At 50.2% G+C, this 27,678-nt stretch overlaps 5 protein-coding genes across 5 annotated transcripts; 3 read left to right on the top strand and 2 right to left on the bottom strand.

The window, feature by feature from the left end:
- Positions 1–1,160: 1,160 nt before the first annotated feature.
- Positions 1,161–5,970, top strand: RhiXN_10721 (lysophospholipase nte1; the record flags this gene model as incomplete). Its single annotated transcript, XM_043330537.1, has 6 exons — positions 1,161–1,253; positions 1,318–1,429; positions 1,488–1,856; positions 1,919–2,584; positions 2,629–5,129; positions 5,182–5,970. 6 exons carry the CDS (start codon positions 1,161–1,163, stop codon positions 5,968–5,970), a joined length of 4,530 nt encoding a protein of 1,509 aa, XP_043185882.1.
- A 5,463-nt stretch (positions 5,971–11,433) lies between these two features.
- RhiXN_10720 (uncharacterized protein) lies at positions 11,434–11,781 on the bottom strand (the record flags this gene model as incomplete). The annotated part of the gene is made up of 1 exon (XM_043330536.1): positions 11,434–11,781. One exon carries the CDS (start codon positions 11,779–11,781, stop codon positions 11,434–11,436), a length of 348 nt encoding a protein of 115 aa, XP_043185881.1.
- Positions 11,782–11,836: 55 nt separating this feature from the next.
- RhiXN_10719 (Fungal specific transcription factor domain) lies at positions 11,837–16,515 on the top strand (the record flags this gene model as incomplete). Its single annotated transcript, XM_043330535.1, has 13 exons — positions 11,837–11,843; positions 11,907–12,155; positions 12,270–12,495; positions 12,542–12,720; positions 12,778–13,150; positions 13,297–13,364; positions 13,417–13,538; positions 14,572–15,056; positions 15,104–15,127; positions 15,180–15,427; positions 15,485–15,504; positions 15,587–16,147; positions 16,207–16,515. The coding sequence occupies 13 exons, from the start codon at positions 11,837–11,839 to the stop codon at positions 16,513–16,515; spliced, it is 2,871 nt and encodes a 956-aa protein (XP_043185880.1).
- Positions 16,516–20,292: 3,777 nt separating this feature from the next.
- RhiXN_10718 (Uracil catabolism protein 4) lies at positions 20,293–24,790 on the bottom strand (the record flags this gene model as incomplete). The annotated part of the gene is made up of 20 exons (XM_043330534.1): positions 20,293–20,461; positions 20,517–20,661; positions 20,712–20,864; positions 20,924–21,097; positions 21,158–21,331; positions 21,398–21,453; positions 21,516–21,676; positions 21,731–21,757; positions 21,814–21,896; positions 22,333–22,534; positions 22,600–23,058; positions 23,114–23,201; positions 23,255–23,575; positions 23,640–23,656; positions 23,714–23,801; positions 23,858–24,116; positions 24,172–24,238; positions 24,291–24,421; positions 24,471–24,569; positions 24,625–24,790. 20 exons carry the CDS (start codon positions 24,788–24,790, stop codon positions 20,293–20,295), a joined length of 3,039 nt encoding a protein of 1,012 aa, XP_043185879.1.
- A 250-nt stretch (positions 24,791–25,040) lies between these two features.
- RhiXN_10717 (F-box-like protein) lies at positions 25,041–26,692 on the top strand (the record flags this gene model as incomplete). Its single annotated transcript, XM_043330533.1, has 5 exons — positions 25,041–25,551; positions 25,600–25,616; positions 25,670–25,727; positions 25,778–26,406; positions 26,477–26,692. The coding sequence occupies 5 exons, from the start codon at positions 25,041–25,043 to the stop codon at positions 26,690–26,692; spliced, it is 1,431 nt and encodes a 476-aa protein (XP_043185878.1).
- Between the last annotated feature and the right edge of the window lie 986 nt (positions 26,693–27,678).

The following is a 27,678-nucleotide window of genomic DNA, read 5'->3' as shown; positions in this document are numbered from 1 at the left end:
GCCCAATGTTTCGTAGTGCGTCGCTCGAAATATGCAAGTTTGTGAGAAAGAGCGAAAATTAATAGTGGATGATCTTGTGATAAATCCATGTACTCTATTGCCGTTTATTCCGCTAAAAGATGTGGTTACAGGCCAGCTGGAACGAGTGAGCAGGGTGACCAATGACATGGGTGATGGCAGAGGTGGAGAGTATCGATTCCAATTTGGAAATTCAAGGCTGTGCACGTGATGGGCCTTCGAAGCCTCGCGAATCTGAGCTCCACAAAACACCCTCGTATCGGCACGGGTCCCCGGCCGAAGGTCTGGAGCCCCTTTGATTGTGCATTTTCAAAGCGTGCAGTTATTTACACTCGACATGCTCTTCACACTGCCTAATGTTAAATTTCGGAGTCCGCCGGCCTTGGGCTCTGCCAAACGCGCCTCTTCAAAGAGATTCACATACATACCAAATATCATAAGACTATACATAGCTACCGGTACCACCTCGCGTAATTTGAACTATGCTGTGGTCGCACACTTTCGATGTAAATACTCTCGGTACAGCAATTTTCCAATTAGTGAAGAACTGGATTAGCGCTAAGAAAGGAGCTGGAACATCATGGCATCAAGAGCAGGTGCATGAATGGAGAAGGTGCGGTTACCTTCATGAAGAAAGCACCAGAGAAAGATACTCGGCAGATAGGCAAATACGGGAGTTGAGAACAAGAAAGGTCGCAACGATATATGCAGTACATAGCTATCACAGAAATGCTGAGGCTGGCATACAGGACCACGGTGGAAACGTAACGCGTTCGCTAGGAACACAGTTGCAAGCGCCCGCGACAGGTGGAAGCCTTGCACCCAAGCCACAGCATTGTACCGCATCGAAACACAAAAAGCCAGAGGAAAATCCGAGAGAACGTGTCGATATGACGATCGATGTGCTGCTTTCCAAGACCTATAAGACAACAGCCTGGCGAGGGCTTGACGCAGCGCGTTGATTCATCCCTGCAAAGCCAGACAAGTCTTGAACTGCCCCCTGCTTCAAAAAATTTATCGCATGTGAGTAGAAAAGAACCAACTGGCTCATCGCACTGAGCTCATATAGCACTAAGACCCTACCTGAGCCTTGGGCATACCACTCGCTTAAGGATCAGACGTCAGCATTAGCGACCGAGAACATGCCTCCGAGCAATCAACTAAAAAATTGCAGAACGGAGGACGAACATTCGAGCTCACAGGAAGTGGTGGCTAGCCATGGCGAGACGAGTGATGTGAGTAGAACTTTGGGTCGAGCACTCGTCTGCGTCTGGGCCGTGGCTAATCGAAGAGAAATAGGAAGGATCCGATGGCACAAGGACACCTAGCTCAGATACTGACGACAGTATTAACGACGAAACCTTTTTACAACTATTAGATTCAGATTCCTATTTATTGGTAGATAGCATGGGTAAGAATGAGAGTAATGATTGAAAGCATTGTCCGTCCGCTGATCTACCGCGCAATAGGACATGAAATGCTATCTACGATAGGAAAACTATACAATATTCGGTTTCGAAGCACTGGGAAGATAGACGACATCGAAAAGGCAGTCAGGCATCACAATCGGGCACTAGATCTAACTCCTGATTTGCACCCAGACTTGCCAGATCGACATGCCAGTCTGGGAGTGTCATACACCGATCGATATCGACGCACGGGCGAGATGGCGGACCTGGTCAAGGCAATCGGATGCGACACTCGTGCACTCGACCTCACTCCTGACGGCCATCCACGCTTGCCAGACCGACATGCCAGTCTGGGAGTGTCATACACCGATCGATATCAACGCACGGGCGAGATGGCGGACCTGGCCAAGGCAATCGAATGCAAGACTCGTGCACTCGACCTCACTCCTGACGGCCATCCACGCTTGCCAGACCGACATGCCAGTCTGGAGTGTCATACACCGATCGATATCGACGCACGGGCGAGATGGCGGACCTGGCCAAGGCAATCGAATGCGACACTCGTGCACTCGACCTCACTCCTGACGGCCATCCACGCTTGCCAGACCGACATGCCAGTCTGGGAGTGTCATACACCGATCGATATCAACGCACGGGCGAGATGGCGGACCTGGTCAAGGCAATCGAATGCGACACTCGTGCACTCGACCTCACTCCTGACGGCCATCCATCCTTGCCAGACCGACATGCCAGTCTGGGAGTGTCATACACCGATCGATATCAACGCACGGGCGAGGTGGCGGACCTGGCCAAGGCAATCGAATGCCACACTCGTGCACTCGACCTCACTCCTGACGGCCACCCTGACTTGCCAGACCGACATGCCAGTCTGGGAGTGTCATACACCGATCGATATCGACGCACGGGCGAGATGGCGGACCTGGTCAAGGCAATCGAATGCGACACTCGTGCACTCGACCTCACTCCTGACGGCCATCCATCCTTGCCAGACCGACATGCCAGTCTGGGAGTGTCATACACCGATCGATATCGACGCACGGGCGAGATGGCGGACCTGGCCAAGGCAATCGAATGCAAGACTCGTGCACTCGACCTCACTCCTGACGGCCATCCATCCTTGCCAGACCGACATGCCAGTCTGGGAGTGTCATACACCGATCGATATCGACGCACGGGCGAGATGGCGGACCTGGCCAAGGCAATCGAATGCTTACTCGTGCACTCGACCTCACTCCTGACGGCCATCCATCCTTGCCAGACCGACATGCCAGTCTGGGAGTGTCATACACCGATCGATATCAACGCACGGGCGAGATGGCGGACCTGGTCAAGGCAATCGAATGCGACACTCGTGCACTCGACCTCACTCCTGACGGCCACCCTGACTTGCCAGACCGACATGCCAGTCTGGGAGTGTCATACACCGATCGATATCGACGCACGGGCGAGATGGCGGACCTGGCCAAGGCAATCGAATGCTTCACTCGTGCACTCGACCTCACTCCTGACGGCCATCCATCCTTGCCAGACCGACATGCCAGTCTGGGAGTGTCATACACCGATCGATATCAACGCACGGGCGAGATGGCGGACCTGGTCAAGGCAATCGAATGCGACACTCGTGCACTCGACCTCACTCCTGACGGCCATCCATCCTTGCCAGACCGACATGCCAGTCTGGGAGTGTCATACACCGATCGATATCAACGCACGGGCGAGATGGCGGACCTGGCCAAGGCAATCGAATGCAAGACTCGTGCACTCGACCTCACTCCTGACGGCCATCCACGCTTGCCAGACCGACATGCCAGTCTGGGAGTGTCATACACCGATCGATATCGACGCACGGGTGAGATGGCAGACCTGGTCAAGGCAATCGAATGCAAGACTCGTGCACTCGACCTCACTCCTGACGGCCATCCATCCTTGCCAGACCGACATGCCAGTCTGGGAGTGTCATACACCGATCGATATCAACGCACGGGCGAGATGGCGGACCTGGCCAAGGCAATCGAATGCAAGACTCGTGCACTCGACCTCACTCCTGACGGCCATCCACGCTTGCCAGACCGACATGCCAGTCTGGGAGTGTCATACACCGATCGATATCGACGCACGGGTGAGATGGCAGACCTGGTCAAGGCAATCGAATGCAAGACTCGTGCACTCGACCTCACTCCTGACGGCCATCCTGACTTACCAGACCGACATGCCAGTCTGGGAGTGTCATACACCGATCGATATCAACGCACGGGCGAGATGGCGGACCTGGTCAAGGCAATCGAATGCAAGACTCGTGCACTCGACCTCACTCCTGACGGCCATCCACGCTTGCCAGACCGACATGCCAGTCTGGGAGTGTCATACACCGATCGATATCGACGCACGGGCGAGATGGCAGACCTGGTCAAGGCAATCGAATGCCACACTCGTGCACTCGACCTGACTCCTGACGGCCATCCATCCTTGCCAGACCGACATGCCAGTCTGGGAGTGTCATACACTGATCAATATCGACGCATAGGCGAGGTGGCGGACCTGGCCAAGGCAATCGAATGCCACACTCGTGCACTCGACCTCACTCCTGACGGCCATCCTGACTTACCAGACCGACATGCCAGTCTGGGGGTGTCATACACCGATCGATATGAACACACGGGCGAGATGGCGGACCTGTTCGAGGCAATCGAATGCGACACTCGTGCACTCGAGCTTATTCCCGACGGCCATCCCGATTTGTCTAAACGCCACTTCCACTGGGCCTACATCTCACATCTCCGATTCCGGCATACTCGTGACCCCTCTCACCTTGCCACTTCTCTTCAATCCTTTCGCAAGTCCTCCCAGCTCCTCACTGGCCCACCCCGTGATGTGTTTGATAATGCCCATCGTTGGGCAACCCTCGCATCCGAGCACCCCTATCTCAGTCCCATCGAAGCCTTCCGTGCCACAATCGACCTTCTTCCTCACTACATCTGGCTTGGCTCTACTAGCACTCAGCGCTATCACGACTTGTCCATGACTGAGAATCTTGCTGTGCGAGCTGCGTCTGCTGCCATCCAGTCTTCCGAGTACAGGCTGGCACTAGAGTGGCTGGAGCATGCACGATGTGTGGTGTGGAACCAGAGTCTTATGCTCTGCACTCCTCTGGATGACCTGACGGTGCTCCACCCCGACCTTGCATCTCAGCTGCAACAGGTCTCCCACGAGCTTCACCAAGCAGGTTCTGGAGTTTCGCCATCGGGTACTGATCCATTTGCCGCCCATACTCCGGAGCGTCGCCATCACTTGGCTGAAGAATATGCCAAGCTACTAGAGCAGGTACGCCAGCATCGTGGGTTCGAGCACTTTCTGCTGCCCATCAAATCTGATCGTCTCATTCGCGCTGCTCGATATGGGCCTGTCGTGGTCATCAACTGTCACGAAGCCCACTGTGACGCCCTTTTCATCTTGCCCGAGTGCGACCATGTCAGTCATCTTAGCCTTCCCAAGTTCGATCAACAGAAAGCGCAAAAGACTCGGTCGGAAATAGAACGACTGCTTCGAGATAAGGGCATTCGGGAGCGTACGTACAGGATCAAGTTTCGTCGACTCGGAGACACCGAACCAGACGCTGGACCTGTGCTTGCCTCGTTGTGGCATGATGTGGTGAGGCCGGTGCTTGCTCATCTGGGCTACATGGTTCGTCCAGTTACTCGTTTTGCGTACGTTACCTAAAACATCACCCCCATAGAACGACCATCCGAGTGGTACTCTACCTCATATCACTTGGTGTCCGACTGGCATCATGTCCTTCCTGCCGCTACATGCAGCCGGGGACTACGACCAGCCGCGGTCAAGAGTGTTCGATTACGCCATCTCATCATATACCCCAACCCTCGCCGCTCTCCTTGGCTCTGGTCCGCGACCGCTCAACCAGGCTACTAAAGTACTTGCTATCGGTCAAACCAACACACCCGGCTGTAGTTCATTGCCTGGCACCGCTAGGGAGCTCGCATGTCTAGAATCTCATATCAGAGGCAAAGCCAGCTACTCGCAGCTAGTGGAGGACGAAGCGACGGCTACGACTGTGCTGGATGCAATGGAACAGCACGACTGGGTGCACCTTGCTTGCCACGCCCACCAAAATCTCAAAGACCCAACGCAGAGTGGGTTCTACTTACACGGCGGCATTCTGGACCTTTCAGCCATCAACCAGCGGACGTTCCGGAACAAGGGGCTTGCGTTCCTGTCCGCCTGTCAAACTGCCACAGGCGACAAGGAGCTACCGGATGAAGCGATACATCTGGCCTCGGGAATGCTGATGGCGGGATATCCGAGCGTGATTGCGACGATGTGGTCTGTGATGGATGAGGATGCGCCGTTTGTAGCGGACAAAGTGTATGCACGGCTGATGCAGGATGGACAGGTGGGGAGCGGAGAAGCGGGAAAGGCACTGCACGATGCTGTGGCGGGGCTGCGTGAGAAGGTCGGGGAGAAGGAGTTTGCTCGATGGGTGCCGTACATCCACATAGGGTCGTAGTGGGAGGATGGAAGTAAGGGTTAGTGGATATTAGGACGCTTGAGTGGTTGATGAAGTTAGAATGGTGCTATACTGGTTTCGACTCCCGTGTATCGGATATGTGATAGTGAATGAACGTTATGTATCGACTGTCTGGTGGGATGCAGAACATAAATGACGCATTTTTACAATAATATTTTTGGGTCGTGTGGTCTCAGTTATAGAGTCAAGGGATGCAATCTTCCTTAACTGGCCCGTTTCGTATTTGTTCTTTGATAAGTCATTGTGTGCGACAGGCGGCGGCTGGGCTTATGAATATGGTAGATATGATTGCGGATTTTCCACATCCCAAAATCTGTGCTTTATATGCGGGGTTTTGGCAAATTGTCTAATCTACCGAGGATTCGCATCCTCTTATACACCGTCCGGCTCTGGACTCTTTGGTTTATGGGCGCGCATACTAGGCAGACCCCGGACGTGATATAGGGTTGTCGTACCTTTGGGGTATACCATGAAATCTTTTAAGAAAGCTCGACATGCAAACAATTTCCTGCATCTGATACTCTAATGAAGATCACTTCTAGTTCTAATTCATTGATCATCCCCCAATCTATGCCGACCTAGATCTCTGTTCCTGGTATTTTTCAGCCACATTGTCTCCAATTGCAATTTCTAACAACTACGCTACAGCTAGACTCAAACTTATTTAATTTCCTACGATCGTGAAACATACATACAGTGCATACGAAATCTGTCATCTCGCTATAGCCGGTTTACCGGCAAGGTGGAATCACACGGGTCTCGGTCGGCAACTGCCTAACCGAATCCTCAGGCACGCCAAAGTGCTGCCATAGTTACGTCGGTGACATCAAGAAACGTGCTGCGTTTAAAACAGACAAGCACGGATACCATGTCTATATATGGATGATGTATGCGGGTTATTCGCCTGTAAGCGATCGGTTGGGACCACAGGTTCCCATTTTTGATAACAACAGCACACATACCGAGAATAGAAATTAAACCGGTAATCTGGCGGTACCAGGGATCACACCGTTTTTACACTTCCAAGCCGGCATTGGGTTGAGGCGCAAAAGGCTAGTGAAACGCGCACATAATCAGAATATTCCAGTTCTCACGGTGAGAATTGTGGCTTTAGTTATAGCTCCCGACTTCGTTCTAGAAGCCTTCTGTGTCTATCCAGAACGCTGAGGGTCAATTTGGATCAATCAGTTTGTTTGTTTACCTTTTAATTCTGTGACATTTCGGCAATATTCAGCAGACAAACTTTGATACACGGAACGAGGAATGATTGGTAGAATTTCACGACAGCAGTGGTCGAGACGGTGAAACTAACTGCAAAGCGCATATCATACATTGGGTGAATAGCGCATAGTTGTTCGTCTCCTGCGCGCAGCGTTGCTTGTGCCAAGTCTACGCGAGTTGACCCCAATGATCATTAAGCGAGTGGGCGGGCCCGACGATCGCGGTCAATTTGTAAACATCATAAATCACAACTTCCAATAATAATTTACGTGAGTTCGATTAGGGTATACCACTAAGGACAAGCAAGCAAGGCTCAGCCCATGGACCTAGCGCTCACACAACGATCATCTTGATTGCAGTGACTTTATGTCGACTATCCTGTACTAAGTAATTGTGGTGACAGAGGTATGATCAAATTAGCCATCGCTCTCCCCTATGATACTCTAGGCTACGCAGGCATATTGGGGCTCGGGGACTCCGTCCATCGGTCAAGGAGCCTAATAGCTACTTAGCAAACCAACGAATATTTCAACACTTACCAACCCGCTTTCACAGATATGTGGCCTCCACACGCAAACAACATCCGGACAGGAGATTTTACAAACAGCCCAGTATGATATGCTCAGCGTGCAAGACACAGATACGATCTACTGTTATCCCACTCTTCTTACTGTGACAAACTTGCCACCAGAAATGTTGTAATCATTCGCTGTTGTACTCATAGTTGGCTTTTCCACGATATAAAACAAGTTTGAGAGTTGAAAACAGCACTTACCGAGCGACGGGCGCGCTACAACTAGCTACTGATTATGCTCCAGGGCTACCGTCCCTTTGAGCGGTTGGAGCATTCTGAACGCCATTACCAAGTTTTAAGCCTTGGTAGTGATTTAAGAGAAGACCTCGCGTCGAGCCCAGCAAGTCAAAGAAAAAATGACATGCATCATGCCAACTACATAACCAATGAATCCAACGCAGACTGAACAAACAATAGTGTCAAACAAAACCGCATCTAGCTCGTACAAGTGTTCAAATTACTCACACATTGAACTTCAAAGCAACCCTAGTCAATCAATTTTGCCTTTCACTGTGACCAGGAAGAGACTCCAAGTTGCGAATCTGCTCATGCTGGCATGCTATACCAGTTTAAGACTTGCCAAGTATAACAAAGGTTACACCGACGTCTGACAAAAGCAACAACGAACACCCTCGTATTCGCACTGACATGTGCACTTTCAAGTGCATTAACCTTCTGTTCCGATATCAGGAGGAAAACGCGGAAATAGTATGGCCAAGTCGGTGGACTTCCCAGCGCAATAAGCCTAGATCAATCTTCAAAGACAATTATGGAAGTACAAACTGTGGCGAATGAGGCTTCTCGCTTGCCGCCGGCTTTTGAGTTGAGTTTGTTCAGAGGCGTTACACACTCGACAACACATAACCTGTCCAGCCTGTGTTTTCCTCTCCACGTGTGTATGCGCCGCTCATCTTACACTTCCCTCATATCTAGGTTTCTTTTTACGTATCACCCGGTGAGACCCAAGCCGTGGAAAAGCGCGAAGACATCATCCCTAGCCTCAACTTGGTTGTTTGTGGTATCACACATACGACCTCTGAATTCAAATACCTCTCTATGCTTTACAGCCGGAACTGGGCTCTGAAAATAGACAACAAATTGCTAGTCCCTACGATCCCGTCAAAAGGCCCTCGACCCGAGGGGCCAATACGTCTTGCAAGGCATGATTGGCAGTAACCACATCTCGGCAAATCAAGACCGGACACGACCCAATCAATTCTCGTAAACCTGTCCGAAAAAGTAAAGTATGAGGGCTGAAGCTTGATGAAACTCTCAACTACTACAATCGCAATTTGTATTGTGTGCCTTGTTGTGTTCAATCGCGTTGTGGAGCTGATACACTTCTTCTTCTTCTTCTTCTATTTCTTGTGAAAACGGAGGCTGTACGAAGGCACAAAGCGCGGATGAATTCGGTCGGCGGTACTCCTCGATCACCGATGGTCAACGCTACTGCGTCAACAAGCAAGGTCAATTTCTATTTAATTGAATGTAGATAACGATATTACGGTTTGACGGTCAGTTACCTCATACCGAGAGTCATGGAGTATCGGCACCACCGACGGAGATGTTAATTACCGGGTCAGACTTGAAGTCTAGAACGATATACGTGAATAAGAGAGACATTAGGAGACCTTTGGTTCTTGGATGATCGATTCAATTCAAGAACACGACCCAGAAATTCCTCCCCCTGCAAAGCAGAAAGGGGGTGAGAGTCATAGTATGCACCAGACCACGAATTAGCCAATCGTAGCTTGGAGACGTAAGCAATTGTGTTGTGGCGCTAGTCCCAGCACACGACACCCTATCAATTGCCTCCCAGTGGGCATATCTCGATGTACCACGGCCATGGCCGACCGCGGCTCAGTTTCTATCTTTGCAAAAATTCAACGGCGCCCTAGTCCTTGATTTGCGAGTTTGATTCGCATATAGAGGTCCCCTCCCCTCTTCTCTCTCATTGGTCGAGTTTATAGGAAAACACTAGGAAGAGAAAAGACTTGCGCCGATCAAGTCAGGATACAGAATCCTCCGTAATCCTGGTCACTTTCTATTCGAGCAAGTCACAGCGGGACTTCTTATTGACTGAATAAGTTCATCATCATATAGCCCCCGAAATGCAAAAGTTTCGAGTTTGGCAAACTCATGATTGTGCGTTTGCCACTACACCGTAACAGACCAATGGCAAAAACAAAAGGCAAGCCCCCATCGGAGAATTGTACGCCTGTGCTATTCACTTGACCCGAATGCAATGCGGGGAGAGGGCACCGATTGTGCGTATTCATCTTTCCTATACGAGCGTTTGCCCCACTCATAATCAAGTCGCACCGCTCCCCCAAATCAAGTTTTATATACTGAAATTCACTTCATATAACCTAATGTAGCTTTTTTTCCCTAAACCCGAGTATAGTCGTCGTTGTGTTCTCACGGTTATATCATATAGCAAAGCTAGCCGAGGGATGGCGATCAGAAAGCCCAAGTATGTACGCTATGTATCGGCGTTTTGATTTCCTAAGCATACGGTTCTGGCTTTGAGTCTCCCCTACCCCGCAACATCGAATATAACCGATCGGCCGGGCGTTCATTGTATGCATTCCAGTGGCAAAGAAAGAAAAGAAAGAAAAACACGATAATTTCAAGGATGGTGTGTTTTAATTTGGACAACTTGTGGATACAGTATGCGCAGGTCGGCGCCGCACCAATCGTATTCAAGCGCTTAATTTTTTGACATATTCAATATCTCCTCCCCTCTACGCGAGATGTGCCGAGTGGTGAGGACAAAACCCCCACCGGCAGTAGCATGTCACAAAGGTGATGGTCGCCACGTTCTGCGCCACGGCGTGTTTGCCAGGTCCCGTCCCGAGTTCATCCCGGTTCTCTTGCCGAGCACACGATTACCAAGACAGCCTGTCGGCCGAAGCAACATAACAAAATATGAGGTATAGAACAACCAAGATGGTCCCAGCGTTCGGATTTGGTGGACGACACGGAGCGCCCATGTACTTGTTCCCTTTGGCGTTTTGGTGGCAATTTACGCTCTAGAATGAGTGTAGTACCGTGTTTTAGACTATAGCCACGCCATGCCATGCCACACTGTATGGTTTGATTGATTGTCGATCAGGTTGGGGCCCGGTGCCGCGGAGAGTATACACGCATTTTTACCTTGGACTATTACTCGCTTGCCCCTCCAAGGCGTAAAGTAAGCTCAAGAACTAAGAGAGAGAGGGGGAAGGAAGGAAGGGGTATAGCGTATCCGGAACATGCTTGATGATTCCATAAAGAGAATATGACCCAGTTCCACCAGCTTGGTTACTTTGTTTTCTTGACGATTCCTCGGCGCCGGTCGATCAAATAGAGATGCAGGGGTGACGATGACCAAATGAGCTTGTTGCGACAAGTGATATAGTTGTGAGCGAGGACTCGAGTTGTTAATTTGTTGTGTGCGTATGCGGGTGGACTTGTGCGCGAGCTTTTCGTAGGTAGTGTAGGAATGACGAGGTCTGATGAGGTCTGATGACATGTGCGCGCTAGAGATTCCGAGTATGGACCCACGTGAGATTGGCATCGAGCGGAGTAGAGGGGGAGGGCCACTGCAGGTGGAGGCGGAGTTGTGTATTACACAGACGAGTCGCGGTAGTATAGACACTAGTTGGCTAGAACCGGTACGGTGCAGGCTCGATAAAGGCCGGAACCCAGACATCTGGGCTTACGCGCGGCAGATTACGAAGGCAAATCAGGTTCCGCCGGTACCTGCAAGACAGTGATCGGTTGGAAATACGAGACCAGAAGACGGGGGGAGTTACGTCTGGGCTTGACAGCGGGGGATGAAATGAATCAGGAGAGAGTTTCGGTTCAGGAAACGCAGCGTAATCCGCAGCGAGGGGTGTTGCGTGTGCGATAGTGGGTGCAACGGGAATGCCAGGGAGGAGATCGGCACGGTGGCTATGTTGCAGAGGCATCGGCGATGGGGTAGTGATCGGACCGAGTGGCCGGGGGTGCATTGGGGGCCGGTCGATGCCGGAGTCTGGGGGGAGTGACGGGGGTCCGGGATTTCGGATGGGGAGTGAGGAGTATAAGATGGGAGAATGATCCGCCGGAGAGGCGCACTGAAATAATGTCGCTGCAGATGCAAGCCGCTCGCATACATCATCCCCCACCGCCGCTGAGCAATCCTCACCATCGCTCACACATGTGCCCTCGGACGACGAGGAAGACGACGAGGACCAGCCAACCACCGGCGAACACAGCCACGGCCCGCAGCGTGCTCCTCGCAAGCGGTCCTCCAAGGCATGCGACAACTGCCGCAAGGCCAAGTGCAAGTGCGAGAAGAGCACAGACAGCACTGCGTGTCGGAACTGCGTGTTGCTGGGACAAGGTGGGTGGAAAATACAATATTTCCCATTTCAAAGTTAAACAAGGTTTAGAGTGCACTTTTCTCGGTCCTTCTCGCAAACGAGGCCCGCCCAAGGGGTACATTGACGCCATCGAGGCAAGGCTGCACCAGCTCGAGGCATTGCTGGGAACGCTCATTGCGTCACCCGATCCGCGGGCCAATCGCTTATTGCCGACCTTATTGCCGACCCACTCGCACGGCACATCATCGCCCGTGTCGACGAGAGTCCATTTGGCAGTCGCGGCAAGGACTCCAGCGACGCACGTGACCCCAAGGCACGCACACACATCAACACTGCTCGGACCGCCATCCTCAACGGTGGGTATTTCTCTGTATTTTGTTGATTTATTTTATTTATTTTTTATCAGGCCAAGTGGGTTTGACGTTCCCCCTCGTGATTGGCAGGACGAGCTAGGAGCACGTATTCTCGGATCTTCGCATTCGCGGCCTTCCTCTCGACATGCTCCGACACCCACTCCTCCTGCTCGCTCGCCCCAGATGCACAGCGCCGCAGACTGTCCTCTTCTGGCTCGGTCTCTCCCGCCCAGTCCCGACATATCCACTCCCACCCGATGAATCCGATGGCGAACCGACCCACTCACAGACGCACTTGGCCAGCTTTCTCTCAATGAGCACCACCAGCTGCGTTACCACGGAAAAGCATCTGGTCTCCATATTCTCGCCCAAGCGCCTGCCTACAGGCGAGACCGCGTCCGTATGGATGACGATGGCATATGGAAATTCCCCGCCAGCCGAGTTTGGCCTCCTGTAGCCGAGGAACGAGATTCGGACACTGAGCCCACGAATAGCATCAATGGCCCAACCGAGAGCTACGACATGCTCGAAATAAGAGTCGCAGCCGAAGTCTTGCCGTCACGCGAGCAGCAGGAGAAGCTTCTCAACTTGTATTTTGCCTATGTTCATCCCGTCCTTCCTATTATCCATCGCGAAGTCTTTTGGCAGAATTGGAAGGCCAGGTAAGCAAGGCTCTTGGGGAATGCGCTGGCGTTTTGACACTCATGATTTTACAGTGCTGACCATCTGCGCATCCTTCTTCGCGGATTCCGACTCTTCTTTTACTCTCCATTTACGCTGTTGCCGCTCGCTATGATCCTTCTCGCAGGCCCCCTCGAGCTGGTACAATGTGGGCAGCCGGAGACAACTACCTAGAGGCCGCCAAGGTCCTGCTCAGTAAGTCCGCCCCTACGTCCGTCTAACTCCATTTACTAAACAACCATTACAGACCGAAGCTACGCATCTTCCAAAGCATCCACATGTCAGGCACTTCTCTTGCTTAGCTACCGAGAAATAGGTATTGGGGCCATGGCACAAGCATGGCTTTACGTGGGGATGAGCGTCCGCATGGTGAGTCACGAATTCTTGTTCCTGGCTCTCAGGCTTCTCTTCTGGTTCGCTCGGGAGCGGGGGGCTCAATGGCAAGACCGGCCAAAAAGCACGGATAGATGGTGGGAAGACCTTTGTCTTCCCTTGACCTGGCTGACGTCGGGCCATCCTCCGCTCAGTCAAACTCTATCTGTCCCTTGCTCGTCCCCGGGCCCCGCGATGCCCGGCAGCGCCAAAAACTCCTTTTTTGCTCATCTAATCATGTCTCCCCCTTGGCTCCCTGTCGCATGTGATTGCCCCCTTGCATTTGCACCGGGCGATTACGGCTGTGGGAGGGTCTCTGGGAGATCTGTCCCAAATGTGGTGTGGCGCGTTTTACTTGTTTTGAATTTCGAATGACGGAATAGGTTCGCTGACTATCACTTCTGCTTCTTCTTCTATATTTATTTATCACCATCAACACCGTTGTCATGCGCGATACGCCAATACACACCGACATAACCTATATTCGACATGAATCATAACTTCCTTAATCGTTGGCATCTCTGATCGATCTCCACCACTTTTCTCATCTCCGCGGCAAAACGGAACTCGCCGTTCTGAATTGGCTTCGACTCCACCCGCACCTCCCCCCGTTCGGTTGGCTGTTCATTCCATCCCCTCCTCACCCCCAACGTTCCTGTGTCACTTTCTTGTGGCTTGGCTCGGGTCGGATTTTCTACTCGTGTGTTGGCTCGGGGTGATTGATCGCCGGGCGACTCTGGATGCATTGGGGACGGGTCTGATCATGATTTGTGATCAATGGCTTCTTTCCTTCCTTGACATGATTCCTTTTTTCGCGTTTTGAATCTCGCGCGTGTGCTCCACTCGTTCCGATGGTTAACTCTATTCCGACCGAACAACTGAACCGACCGGCCTCTGGACCCACTCGTACATCGTCTCGGCCCACAATCCAATCCAAAATTGACCTGCACGCCGATATTCACAATCAACCCATCTCCCAATCCCCCGAAACCATACACGCATCTCATCCCCCTTACCCAACCGAATCCAGGCCCAGGACCTCGGCCTTCACCGCTCAATCGACAAATGGCAAGCAGCCGGCGCAAACACGTTCTCCGCAGCTGAGAAGCAAACCCGGCGGTGCATCTGGTTCGGCTGCGTCGTGATGGACAAGTACGTGAGCACGTACATTGGTCGTCCGCTCGCCGTGTTTGAGCGGGACTATGATACCCGCTGGCCGGACCAGGACTTGGACGAGATCGACCAGGATTGGGTGGACATTGTCAAGGACGACTCGGTCACCGCGGGATCGTATGAGCCTGTCCCCGGGCGCGTGCTCGAGTGTTTTGCGGCTGCGAGCAAGCTCTCGGCCATCTTGTCGCGCATCGTCGAGGCGTTGTATTCCATTCGGCCCGGGTCGACTCCAAAGAGCGCGGAGCGGGTGCAGTTGGAGGAAGAGCTTGAAAAGTGGGCGTTGGCGCTCCCCGTGTACCTTCGGTACGACATTACGCGGGTGTATTGGAGGGGAGCGGAAAGGTACCGCCGCCGCATGTGTTGACGCTGCACATGATGTACTGGTGCAGTGTGCTTTTGTTGCATCGACCTTCGTGAGTGTTGTGCATACATATACCCTAAAAGGACAAGACTCACTCGATTGAGAATTTTAGAATCCGGTTCAATAAGCCTCCGCCTCCTCCGCCGACGCACCGATTCGCGTCCCGAAGGGTCGACGACATCGGACCAGTCCACGAGCACCTCATCGGCGCGTGCCATCGGACTGTGCAAACTCGCCGCGAACCATATTACCAAGATCGTGTTGACCTATGGCGAACATTTCAGTCTCGGTCGTGGGCCCGCGTTTTTGAGTTATTACGTGTTTAGCGCGAGTATTATGCACGTTACGCTTTGTGAGTTGTCTTTTCTTTTTTTAGATGTGGGTATCCGGGCTGACGATTGGCGGATAGTGATGATGAACCCGGAAGATGTGCAGGCTCAGATAGGACTCCGGGATTGTATGACTGCTTTGGAGTCATGAATGTGAGTCCAAGACACTTTTCGATTTTTAGAGTATTATGGTTATGAAAGACACTTGGCCCTCTGCTGGACGCGCGTACGAGCTACTTAACGAGAGCAAGATGAACATCCAGGAACACTACCTCGAGTCGCTCCGTCGTTCTCCGTGGAGACACAAGCGCAAGACGCCAGAAGAACCAGACGACAACACCGAACGCGCCCACCAACGCTCACATTCACGTGACGGTATGCGCGAAGGTGGAATTCAACTCGCGCCGATGCGGGAAACCCGACCGATGGTCAATCTGCGCATTCAGCCTCGAGATGGAACCCTCAATCATGCGTCCCCGACCACTGCCGGCGCCGGTCCCCATCCCGCTCCTCCTTCGTGCCATTCGCCTGTTCCTTCGATTATGCAGCATTCTCGTTCTTCTTTGCGACATATGCAACCTACCTCGGGCCAAGCGCCGAATTATGCGCCTGTTGCACCCAGTCCTTATTCTCAACCACAGCAACCACAGCAACAAACTTCACAATCTGTTGAACCGATGTTCACCGACCCAGGATATACGCGCTGGGGAAGCGAGATACTTCGTACAACCACGCGACGGACGGTCAGGGGTATTACGGTAACGCCGGAAACGGTTGGGATGGACACATACAACCACAACAGCAACCACCACCACCACCTCAGCAGCAGCAGGGCCAGGGCTGGACGACCTCGGCGACTCGGTTTAGTGCTGAACGTGGGCCGGGCGGGTCTGGGACCGGAAACCCGGGTGGTGGATATTGGCAAGACTACCATCCCTCGACGACGTTTGGAAACGACATGTCGAGTTCGTTGTATGGGATAATGCCTCAGGTCCCTGGCACCGTCGGAATCCAGTCGATCTTCCAGGACGGCGCGACGGGGGTGTATCAGAACCCTGATGGGCCGGGTGGAATGTCGCCCAACTACCCGGTGTATTCGAGATTAAGTTAGTTGGTTCTATGCTAATTTTCTTTTTCTTTTTCCTCTTTTTCTTTTTCCCTTTATGCTTGTTTGCATTCGAGAGTTTTGGGAACATTTGTTTTTTTTTGGCTCGTATTATTTCGTTCGGGTTGTGTTTAGTCCATACTTGTCTTTGTAGTACAGTGTTCCTGCTTTTACGGTTATGTCTGTGTGTGCTGCTTTTCGCCCCCCTTGAACCGAAAGTATATTAGAAATGCAATAATTACTTGAAACATCTGATTTCATCGAGAGCCTTTAATCTATCACATCGCACTAAGCGATGATTGCTCGTTCTGAAATCAAAGCAGGGGGAGAGGGGATCGACGGTCAGCCTCTTTATTTGCACGAAGCGTATCGCGACTCCCAAACAACGCCACCAACTGCTTTACGGCCGACGAGCCCCAAAAGCACCACACATTTCAGCCTGGCTGCAATGCAAAACTACCGTCGGCATCCCCACGTCATGGCTCCCATTCAGTTATAACCGCCGGCCCAAGTGCCGTGCATTGTATATATACTGTCACGCGCTAATCCGAATCCGGAGCTGTGCTGTGACTAACAGATGCTGACAAGATTGGAATATGACACGTTGCTTCCTTTGGAGCTTCGACATGGATCGTCGATCATGGAAGCCAGTGCCTGTCCACATGGCAATTTGGCAGCTTTTCATTCGGTTAACTCTCAAACGTGGGGTTGGGATGTCTTTTCTGTCTGTTCGACTTTGATCCAGTCTCATCATTTGACTACTGGCTATATCCGAGTCCTGTTTTCTTGTTTCCGCTACTAGGTGGAGTATGAGAACGATCTCAAGGGGCTAAGATAAGCACGTAATTGTTGACCCTGGAAAGAACCTGGTGAATAAATGACGATGCCAGCCACGCGAAACTCCTGGATGATCAGGCTCAATGTAGCCCATATCAGGATTCGGCTAACCATGTGACAAGCTTCGGGACCCACGCGCCACAAGCGCAAATATTTCTCGAAGGACCACCGTTCCAAACCTGAATTCAGCGGCTGCGAGTCTCCGGCCATATGCCCGCTCGAACGTTTGGTGCTTTTGCAGCAGGGGCTGAGATTGTGTTTTGCATTGCGAAGCATGGTTAATGAACGTATTTGTATATCTTTCCAGCCTGTTATTTCGGCGGTGGAGAGTGAGCGCCAGGCTACCCATACACGTACTGCGTAGAGTGGCTTGTTCTGGCTTGATTTGATAGACACGGGTACATGCGCATTGGGAATAACTTGATATCGATCAGATCTATTTCTATTGGCTCTTTGAGAGTTCCCTTCTGAAATCACGCTCAATTCATGGACCGACGGAGTTATAGGTCGCATAAATTGGGAGCGCCCTGGCCGGCGTATGGGTTCGGTTCGCCCAGGTCTGGTTTTGAGCTTAATGCATTTCGAGGGCGCATGCGCACTGGCATACATGGGACCATGATCGATCACTGTGAGCAGACCACCTGGTCGAGGCAGCGCCGCGGACCATGGGTGACGTGTGGGGTTACGGATCACCTGCTATCTCTCAGGCGGCTTCGAAGATCTTAACAATGAAGAGCAAAAATGTGCTAGTTCCGAGAGCTTCCGTATTTGTGAAAACTAACTGAGAATCTCGAAGTTAATCACCGGCAGAAATCGGTCTAGAAACTATGAATGAATGGCAAACACAGGGACGGCACACGTGCCATACGGTTCACTGTTGATTCTGTGCTCAATTCGTCTACCGAGCAGAAAGTTCACTAGGCCTGCAATACCATTTCATATATAGAATAATGGGATTTAAATGCTCCCATGGTACGCGTGACGACACGGGACTCGGACGAGATAGCTGCGGGGTATTTACGAGCGGATCAACACCTTGCACAAATCACGGGCATCAGGGACGGCCAGGACGTTCAAGGAAACTATCTGTTGGAAATATAGTGGCCGTGAAAATAGTGTGTCTTTTATTGAACAAGTGCTCAGTACAAAACTAGATCTGGAAATCTCGGATAGTGTTCTGCGGTCCTGACCCACTGGTTTGCCTACCCACAAACGAAGATTTCTGTGAGACATCAGTCTTTGAAGAGTGTCACTAATCATGACACATGAGTAAAACGACATATGGAATTAGATGTATGCGGGATTTCCTTCGGAGCTGTACTTTTACGGAGTTTCGGGGCGGTTTCGTCTGACTATCACTCAAGCGCAATCACTCAACTTCGGCATTTCCCATCCTTTCAATACAAACAGTTTAGAGCATAGTATCGTAATCCTACACGGCTAATTGAGCGAGTTTTAGAAGGTGTACTGGCCAGGGCTACACACCTAACGCTCCGCCCAATTTTTCAAATCGTTTCAATCGAGAAACATTCTTTAACAAACAGCTGGCATTTCTTTCTCTGTTTGGTTTGACTACATATTACGAATTGTCATGGATCATGTGCTACGCTACACTGGAAGGGAGATATCATCCCCCTAACTTGCGGTTGTATTCTGTCAGGTCGCCTTATATGTATTCTCTGGCTTATGGGCGGTGTTTTTTTTCTCGTCCAGGAGCCAACCTGGTTGTTCGAAGAGGAGACGTCGTTGGTTCATTACGTTTCATCCATATCTTTTCCGGCCAACCCATCTACACAACCTGAATGCCAGGTGTGAAAATACAAAACAAACTAGGAATTGAGGAGTCCGATTGCTATAGTGGCCATCGGTGCACGCGTTGTAAGAAATGGACCTGACATTCCGGAGTATTCTATCGCTTGGGATAAGCTAACCAAAGGTCCTTGAGCGCCCTGGAGCACCCTTCTGGTTACTTGTGGTATGGACCGTTGCGGTTCCCAGCGTGCCACTCCCTTCACACCACCACCTTTCAAATTCTGTGCTACTCTATAACGTTACCAGTGGTTGTGAGAGGATGATTATAGTAGGAACTTCTGAGAGTTAACAAGGATGAGTCAACAAGAATATAGGGGATTTGGGGTATCCATGATCGTTTTAACAACAGATTTTGAGTCGCGCCCGTGTACGCTATGAATCTGGGACGCGTATCACTGGTTTCTGAGCATTTTTCTGTAACCTACGTTGGTATAAGAGTTTATCATGGGAACGGGCGCCCCGAAAAGACCTCAAAGAAAGGTACGTTTTATGTCGTCGCGCCTGTGTTCAATCTGATCGATTTCTACTTGTCCAACTGCCTGTGAATCGTATCGAGCCGGCTCACGCCACTGAGGTCGGATGGATCTGAGCCGTAACGTCAGCTACATACGTGGTGCCTGTTTTCGCGCTGCGATACAGTCCCCGGGGTTTGCCAGGTTGACATGTCACCCCATTATAGCAGTGGATGTAATTCAAAGCTCACAGCCAAGCTAGCCGTTTGTACGTGAGTAATACGAGAGGTCCGATGAACAAGTCAACTTGGATCCGACCTCAATTGAAAGGGGAAATATCGTAGATAGGGATATTTCGCGGCCTGTGATAGGCCACTGAATTTTGAATTCGCACGCTGACGGGTGCGCGTTGTTGTTCGCAGCTTAGGGTTGAGTTTGACTCCATAACTAAACTCAGTGTCAGGCATTTATCAAATGTCTTACAAAATTCTAAAGATTACTTCCGAGATCAAGCCGACCTAAAAGGTGGGGCTTAGAAATGTATCTCTGTGTACTGTAGGCCTTGGACCGGCACATTTCATTCAACCAGTTTAAGGTTTCGCGAATTTCTCAAGTCGTGCACGTGTGATATTATATTTGTAACACAGTATTAACTCGCATTGTCTAGTGACAATGAATGCGTTCAGAAGACAGTGCCATCACTCTCAATTTCAATTGGTGGTCCAGCCGTTTCCGGACGTTTCTGTTTGGCTATCTCGCGCCCACCCTTCCAAGTTGCACTCTCGAGGACTTGAGCAAGAGCTAGGTTAGGTGCGTTCAGGTGCTCGCGAAGGGCTTCTGCGATGCGATCACTAGGGATTACGGTGAGCAAGGGTATGCACCAAACAGGAGGATAGTTTGGCTCACAGTTCAATCACCGTCATTGCCCTCCATTCAATAATCGCCGGGTGAGAAGGAGCCAGCCTGGCTATATCGATTTCTGGGTTCGGATAGAAGGACGAAACAGTTTCTTTGCGAAGTGTGAGAACGCCAAGGTCGACCAAGAGACCACCTAAAGCCGGTCATTAAACTCAAGAATAAATAGAACAAAGGAGAACAGACCATTGCGATACTCTGGAAGACCTGTCATATCCTCCATCCCTTCAATCTTCCATCCGAGAACCTTCTCAATTGGCTCAACGAGACTGTATGCAAGCCACTGGCTAAGCTTATGGAAAGGTACTAGATCAGATCCGGGTGTATCCTTGGAGTAACCTATGTTTGGCGTTACTAATTGTATACGTAGAGGAGTAAATTTTGAATTAAGAACTTACCTTCGCTTGCATGCAATGCGGAGCATGGCCACACATCGCCCAATGATGTACCTCCAAGCTGGGTCCGAGTTGCTGGCCAAATGGGCGCAAGGCCCTCAATCAATACATGCCAGAGGGCGGACATATGAACATAAGTCTTCCCGTTTTTACTCTTCCCTTGTTTTTCAATAAATTCTTTTTCGTAGGTAGTATAAGAATCGCACCAAAACGCGGCGAAACTCTGTGACCGCTTACCGAGAAGATTACCGGGACGCCCGTCCGATCCAAATATCTCTGGGCTAGCAGACAGCGCGCCACCCAAGTTGGCAAGCAGATTCGAGCGCCCTTCCAACCCACTCATTGGGTTCGAAGCCGAGACTTGCATCGCTTCGCCTGTCTTCTCGGGAGTAATACGTTTTAATCCCGCCGCTATGAATGTCACACCGTGAATAATTAATGGTACTATCTCGTAATATTATGCTTCTTGACACATACCATCGACTTTGAGCCCACCGTCACTGGAGAAAAACCCAGCCAAGAACATGTCGAGGCTAGCGATGCTAGCCCTTCGCTTCGCCCGAACTTCTCACCTCCGCTTTCAGTGTATGCCCACGCGTTTCCGGCTCCCGCGTCAAGTAGAACTGATACGAGGAACAGGTCGATAAGCCGCTTTGTTGTTTCAAGAGGCGTCAGTTCTTTAGACCACTGAGCCAGCAATGGCGCGATACGCTCGTGACCTGCGTCAAAATGGCGCCAGCGACTATGGGGCGGAATCTACAGACATAGTGAATTTATTATTGCCCTGAATGTTGGTTCGATATTACGGACCGTGTCATACGCAGAACCAAATTCACGCTTTAACGAAGGCGATGTATCAATAACTATTGATCGAGCAGAGATAATTCGCGTACCTCGATGATCTTGGCGCAAAACTCTACCACATCCTTCTCCTTTTCGGGGTGGTAATCAAAGTATTCCAATTTACCTTCCTTGGCTAAATCATGAACGCGTGAACACCTTTCCCGAATTGAAGGTAGAGTGCGAAGATAAGCAATCGTGGTCTCAATGGATGGAACAGAGGTAATATTCATCCTTGTTGATCGAAGTATTTGGAGAGAGGGCAGGCATACCCATATTGGGACTTATATAGGCCATCACGTGATTGGCCGCGTTGTGTCGGCCATCGCGTGACCGCCTGCTGTCGGTGTCTAACAAAGCGATATCTCGTAGAAGTATCGAAAAAAACAAATTGAGAAAAGATAGAGTACAGATATAACCTGAACGATGGCTTTCGTGTCACCTTGCTAATTCTCGAGCCAAGCGCCATGCGAGAAGACTCGCAACTGCTGCACTAACCCCACCAATTCTAGTAAATCGTGTTAGTCGCATGAATCAACTTGTTATTTTGCTAACTTGCCTAAATATTATACCGATAGAATCAGAGCTTGCATCCTTCTCCTCCTCTCTTATTTCTAGATTGTTCAAAGGCAGTGTAATGTTGGTTCCAGGAGGAACGTTCCCCGGATGCTTTCCATGAAGGACACTTCTGTGAGGTTCAAACAAGGCAAATAACACAGCTGAGAGTCCAGTCACCAAGAACTGAGGGAGCACAACCACGAGATTATGTATCCCCTATACGTCATTAACATTCATTTCTCGGTGAAATGATGATCCAAAGGCGAATGTAGATCACTTACAAGGATAATCCCCGCTTTGCTTCCTACTCCTTCATCAGTAGATCCACTATCCCCTCCCATTTCCAATTCCCCATCTTCGAGCTCGAGAGCATCATTATCCACCGGCCCATCGTTATTCCGTTGAAAATCGTCATCGGTACCGTTTCGAGTGCCCCCGCTTACACGTTTTTCCAGCTTGGGCCGACTTCTCCGTGCCGTATCATTGCTGAAAAGTGCCGAAGCCGGGGTTGACCCTTCACCTCGAACAGAGGAGCTTGACGAGTGAGTCGATGATGGGGTATGACTACGAGATTTTCGTGATGGATTCGTGGGGGAAGATGAGCGAGAAAGTCGTGGAGGAGATGGTGAGGAGGATCTGCGACGGGAGCGTCTATCTGTAAGGGGGATCTCATCCTCAGCGTGCTCAAGGTGGGGAACTGCGGTATAATCGGGAGCGGAGAGAAGGATGGCTTCGCCAAGCTGTAAATATTCATATGATAAGTTTCAGAGTAATATACTTGATTCGAATACTTACAAGTGAGAAAGGTACCCATTGGGAAACTGCCCAGCAAAATCCTGTAATTGTGATAATGATTGTTGCAGAGGTTACAGTCTGGGGTAGTCTGTTTTGCGCGGATAAGAAATCATAGCTCAGATATGCCGGGAGTCTACTTACAGAGTTGCCATCATCGAACAAGCAAAAATGCCCTGGGACAAGGACCAAAGGCCACCTAGAGATATTTTGAGTTTGTCCATGGCTCCTCTTGGGGCATCGCTACCAGCACCTCGATTCGACCTGATGAAAAAAGGCGCAACGATGCTGACAGCGAAACTAAGGATAGACGAGTATAATAGTGCAAGTGAACCAATGCGAGTGGCATCGTCATGCAGAGTTGGATCGTCTTCGACTCGGCCATTTTCCATAGCCGTAGCTTTATAGATATCTCCTACCCACGTAGACGAGTAGAATAGCACCGGAAACCATGCTATCCAAGAACTGGGAAACCAAGTATAAACATAAAACTCTTGAAAGGAGGGCTTTGTGATGACGGGGAACCCACAAGAATTGGACAAGGCACTAGTACAGAGCTAGGTCAATAGCCACCCAAATAATGTGGTTTGATCAAATACTCACAATTGAACGAATAGTGCGGGGTAAGGTTAGTATATTTTCCCAAATGTCCTTGAATATTTGCGCAAAGATGTTGGTATCTGACGTAGTCCTGTCCCAGAGCATCAGCTCGAACTTGTCTACATAACACGAATTTGTCGAACTTACCCATCTGTAACCAGAACCTTCTCTTCCACGCTCGCTGCAGTTATTCCATGCAGAGACAGTAGCAACACTGAAGAAATGACCGAGAGTACTTCGAGTTGAGTGCGGCCCAGCGAGGGAAATACACTAGGTAAATTGATACCCCCGATGAAAAACCCTGCCACGGAACCTAGCCCAAACATGCGACCTGCCCATGCATTACCAGCAGCTTGAAGGGCTGGAGGCAGTATATCGACGAGCAATGCACGATCCACCGCCTGAACTGTTATCAAACGTGATTAGCTAGAGTTTATCAGCTTTAAAAGGCTATTCAATACCTGCATTTATGGAGAAATCAATGCAAAAAATTGCATATACGGCAATGCCTATGGTCAAGCCCTTAGCCTGTGCGTTACAATGAGTGGTCCATGTTTATTCCAAGGCGTTGTAAACTCACTCCGCCAAATATTCCGGAGAATTCCCGAGTGAATCCCAGTAACATAAGACCACCAATGGATACTAAGGAAGCGGCCAACATATATGGTCTCCGGCGACCCAAAGACGAGGTGCTACGGTCAGCCAGTACCCCTTACGATGATTGTTAGTATTTTCGAAGGGTTCGGGAAGACACACTTACCAATAAGAGGTTGCATGATGAGTCCGGATAGGGGACCAGCAACGAATACCAGTGCCATATGGGATTTCTTCAGCCCAAGAGACAGCAAGTACGGCGACGCTACACGACAATAAGTCTGGCACTTGATCATTGTCGAAGCTGCTGTGCCACACACCGTACGCCATTTCAACTGACCAAACGATCTGCAGACCCAGCATTCCGATCGTTAGCAACGGAAGTTGGGCCCACAAGGGACCTCGAACCCGCGCACGACCAGTCCACACAGAGCCTTTTGGTTCCCCATTAGAGTTTCCAGTCGGGAGCCCAAATGATCCAGTCATAGTTATAAATTGGAATTTACAAGACGGTGGGCCTTGCCATTAAACTATTGAATTTGATGCCGTTAGAAGTTGCTGTCGTGGCCAGGTCGATATGATGTACAAGGTCACGTGCCTCGTGTGCTAACTTAAATTGAAATCAATGCATTACGTTTACTGAACCCAGGTTGACCCCACCACCACCAGACCATATCTATCAGAGTAGTTGTATCTGAACTCTGTATTTTCAGGGCGTTGATAATTTGATTGATGAATGGCTTGTTTTGAAGAATTACCTGATGTGGTTCTTTATGCCATCTTGGCGCATCTAGAGCTCCGACGAGATTTAGCAACCTGCTGCTTAGTATCAAAATACCTGAAAGATCTTGCAACTTCTAGTCTATATGATACAGTCTATCTCGGCTTCGCTAGTCACTTGGATCAGATTGCTCGACGTTTTGTGGCAGAAGGTATAGTAGCTGCACAAGCCAGAGAGCCGACCAAATCTCGTCTCTCTAAAAAATGTACTGGGTCCTACGTCCGGTGTTTGATTTTTGACGACAACCGGTACACCACACTATACAAACGTGATGAACTTCTCTGCGACTACTCAATTTCGGACTTTCAGCCTGCTATCCCTTACTTGAAGAACTTGAGGACTCTTGCCTGGAGATCTCAATGGCTACCCGAGAAAACGGCATTGTTTACTTCTTTGAGGACTCACTGTAGTCTCTTGCGCTCGGTTGAAATTCATAATTGGTACCACATATTTGATCCTATCCCGGGTAAGCTATGTTCCTTTTTACATTCAATCTTGACTGACACGGTTATAGATCACTATGCGGACTCCGTAGGTACCATCGATAATTCTTAAACTTGCACCGAGTACTGATAATGCATTAGCTATTTGGATTCACGAACCTCGACCGTCTGGCTATCAACTCCAAGTTCTTAGCACACGGTAAGTACGGCGTTTAGCTTACGGGCGAATAACAAGCTCAACGCAAGCAGGACAGAATCGGCTACCCGAGTCCATAATTGCAATGATACGAGCGTCTGCTAATCTTAAATCCCTAGAGCTTAATCTGGGAGAACCCAGCACGGAAACCGACAGGACATGGTCACCAAACAAACTATTCAAAGAGGTGGGGCTCGTATTTCCAGGGCTCCACACCCTGCGCTTGGGCGGCCGTATAGCTGTACAGTGGCCTCTAACGCTTTCAAAAGGATCCACTTTCTTTCACTTGTTCTTTGAAAAACACCAAGCCCTCGAATCGATATCACTTGCATGGGCGCCCGGCTTAAATGAGCAGAACGATTTGGGCCCGGAAGTCGTTACCTCACTATTCCCATCCGTTCGCCATTTTGAAGGACCCGCTTTTCTGTGCGTGTCGGTTCTCCGCTCGCCTTTGGCACTTCAGCTCGAGAGCTTGAGTATACTTGATAAGCAACTTGGAATCAGCAAGACACAACATATCAACCAATTAGCAAATGCTGCGGACAGCTTACCAAACCTCTCGGTGCTCAATTTTTATTTGGAATCTGACCCTCAAGCACAATATCGGGCCATCAAGGAAATTTCTCGAATAGCTCCTAAATTACGTGAAATTTGCGTGCAAGCTTTACAGATTGACCTAAGAGTGAGTCTTACACCAAATTCCGCTTTGACTTGGTTTCGTAGTGCTGATCAGGTACTTGATCTATCCCCAGATGTCGATTGTCGAGGGGTTGAAGCATGCATCGAATCTTCGCAAACTGACCGCCAGAGTCTCTGTGGTTACCCCCAAAGCTTTGCGAGCGCTATTGAACGTGTGTCCTCGACTCGAAGAGCTGCAAGATACTTATAAACCTCATGCCATTCGAAGCTGGAGGGTTATGCATGGACCAGCTGGTGTAGAATTGCGACCTTTGGATAAACCAAGTTGATTGGTGTGCCTCATTGGGATAATACTGTTCCTCTCCTCCCCTTATGACTAATAACTAATGGCTAGCGTTGAGATGGTCTAGTAAACATCCACAAGGCTATTCGATGTACATACACACATTATCTAATTGCACCCACAGTAATTGGTGTTTCCGGTAATCACGCGATGTAAATCTTTGCCCAGACGCTGGTACTCGCTTGGGCTCAGAATTGAGCTAGGGGCTGTGGATCGGAGCCCGCGTAGACGCACGAGCCCAGACCTAGGCGTAGGGTCACGCAGGGACCCATGTAGTTAGTCACGTGATTATCGCTCTGCACTCGCTCGTCTAGACTTCCACAGTGTATTAGACTTCTCATCGCGCCTTTATTTTCATTTTCCGCCCACCATCCCATTCGCTAGTCATGTCACCTTCCCCCGCGAGTCACTTTATCCGGATACTCACGTGCATCACGCTTATCGTCAGACTTGACCACCCACCCGCGAGTTCTGCTCGTGTCTCGGTGCTCCAGTTTTCATCCGTGCACTTCATGCCGGATCCCCCGCCCCTACTGGTATCTGACGATATTAATGTATGCACAGAAACATATACATATTTACATATTATTAAGACGGACACACGGAGCCAGCGGAGCCTAAGTTTATTAAGTCTTGTGGTAAATCGGTCCGAAAGCGGAATCTGTCTTGAGTTGGTATACCATTGGGTACCTGAGCACGTTCAAAACAAATGCTTATTTATCTGAATTCAAAGCCGCGAATTTGACAAGCCTGTCGAGGCCTCAATCTGCATAGAGAGGGGATTACTTCCGAAGGATGCAGATAGCAAGATAAGGCACCCAAAATCACGCGCCAGCAGTTCTGCCAACACAACCATAACAGGCGAGCTGCGCAATCCCGGATCCTAGTAGTTAAATCATTTTGTGTGATGTTGTTTCATTGCATACGTATATCATTGGATATGTAGATTATAAGATCGTGTACCAGATGGGT

This window comes from Rhizoctonia solani, chromosome 14 (genome assembly GCF_016906535.1).
Source record: "Rhizoctonia solani chromosome 14, complete sequence".
Lineage (NCBI taxonomy): Eukaryota > Fungi > Basidiomycota > Agaricomycetes > Cantharellales > Ceratobasidiaceae > Rhizoctonia > Rhizoctonia solani.
The sequence above is the reverse complement of the archived record's forward strand: the minus strand, read 5'-3'. Positions and strand labels throughout refer to the sequence as shown.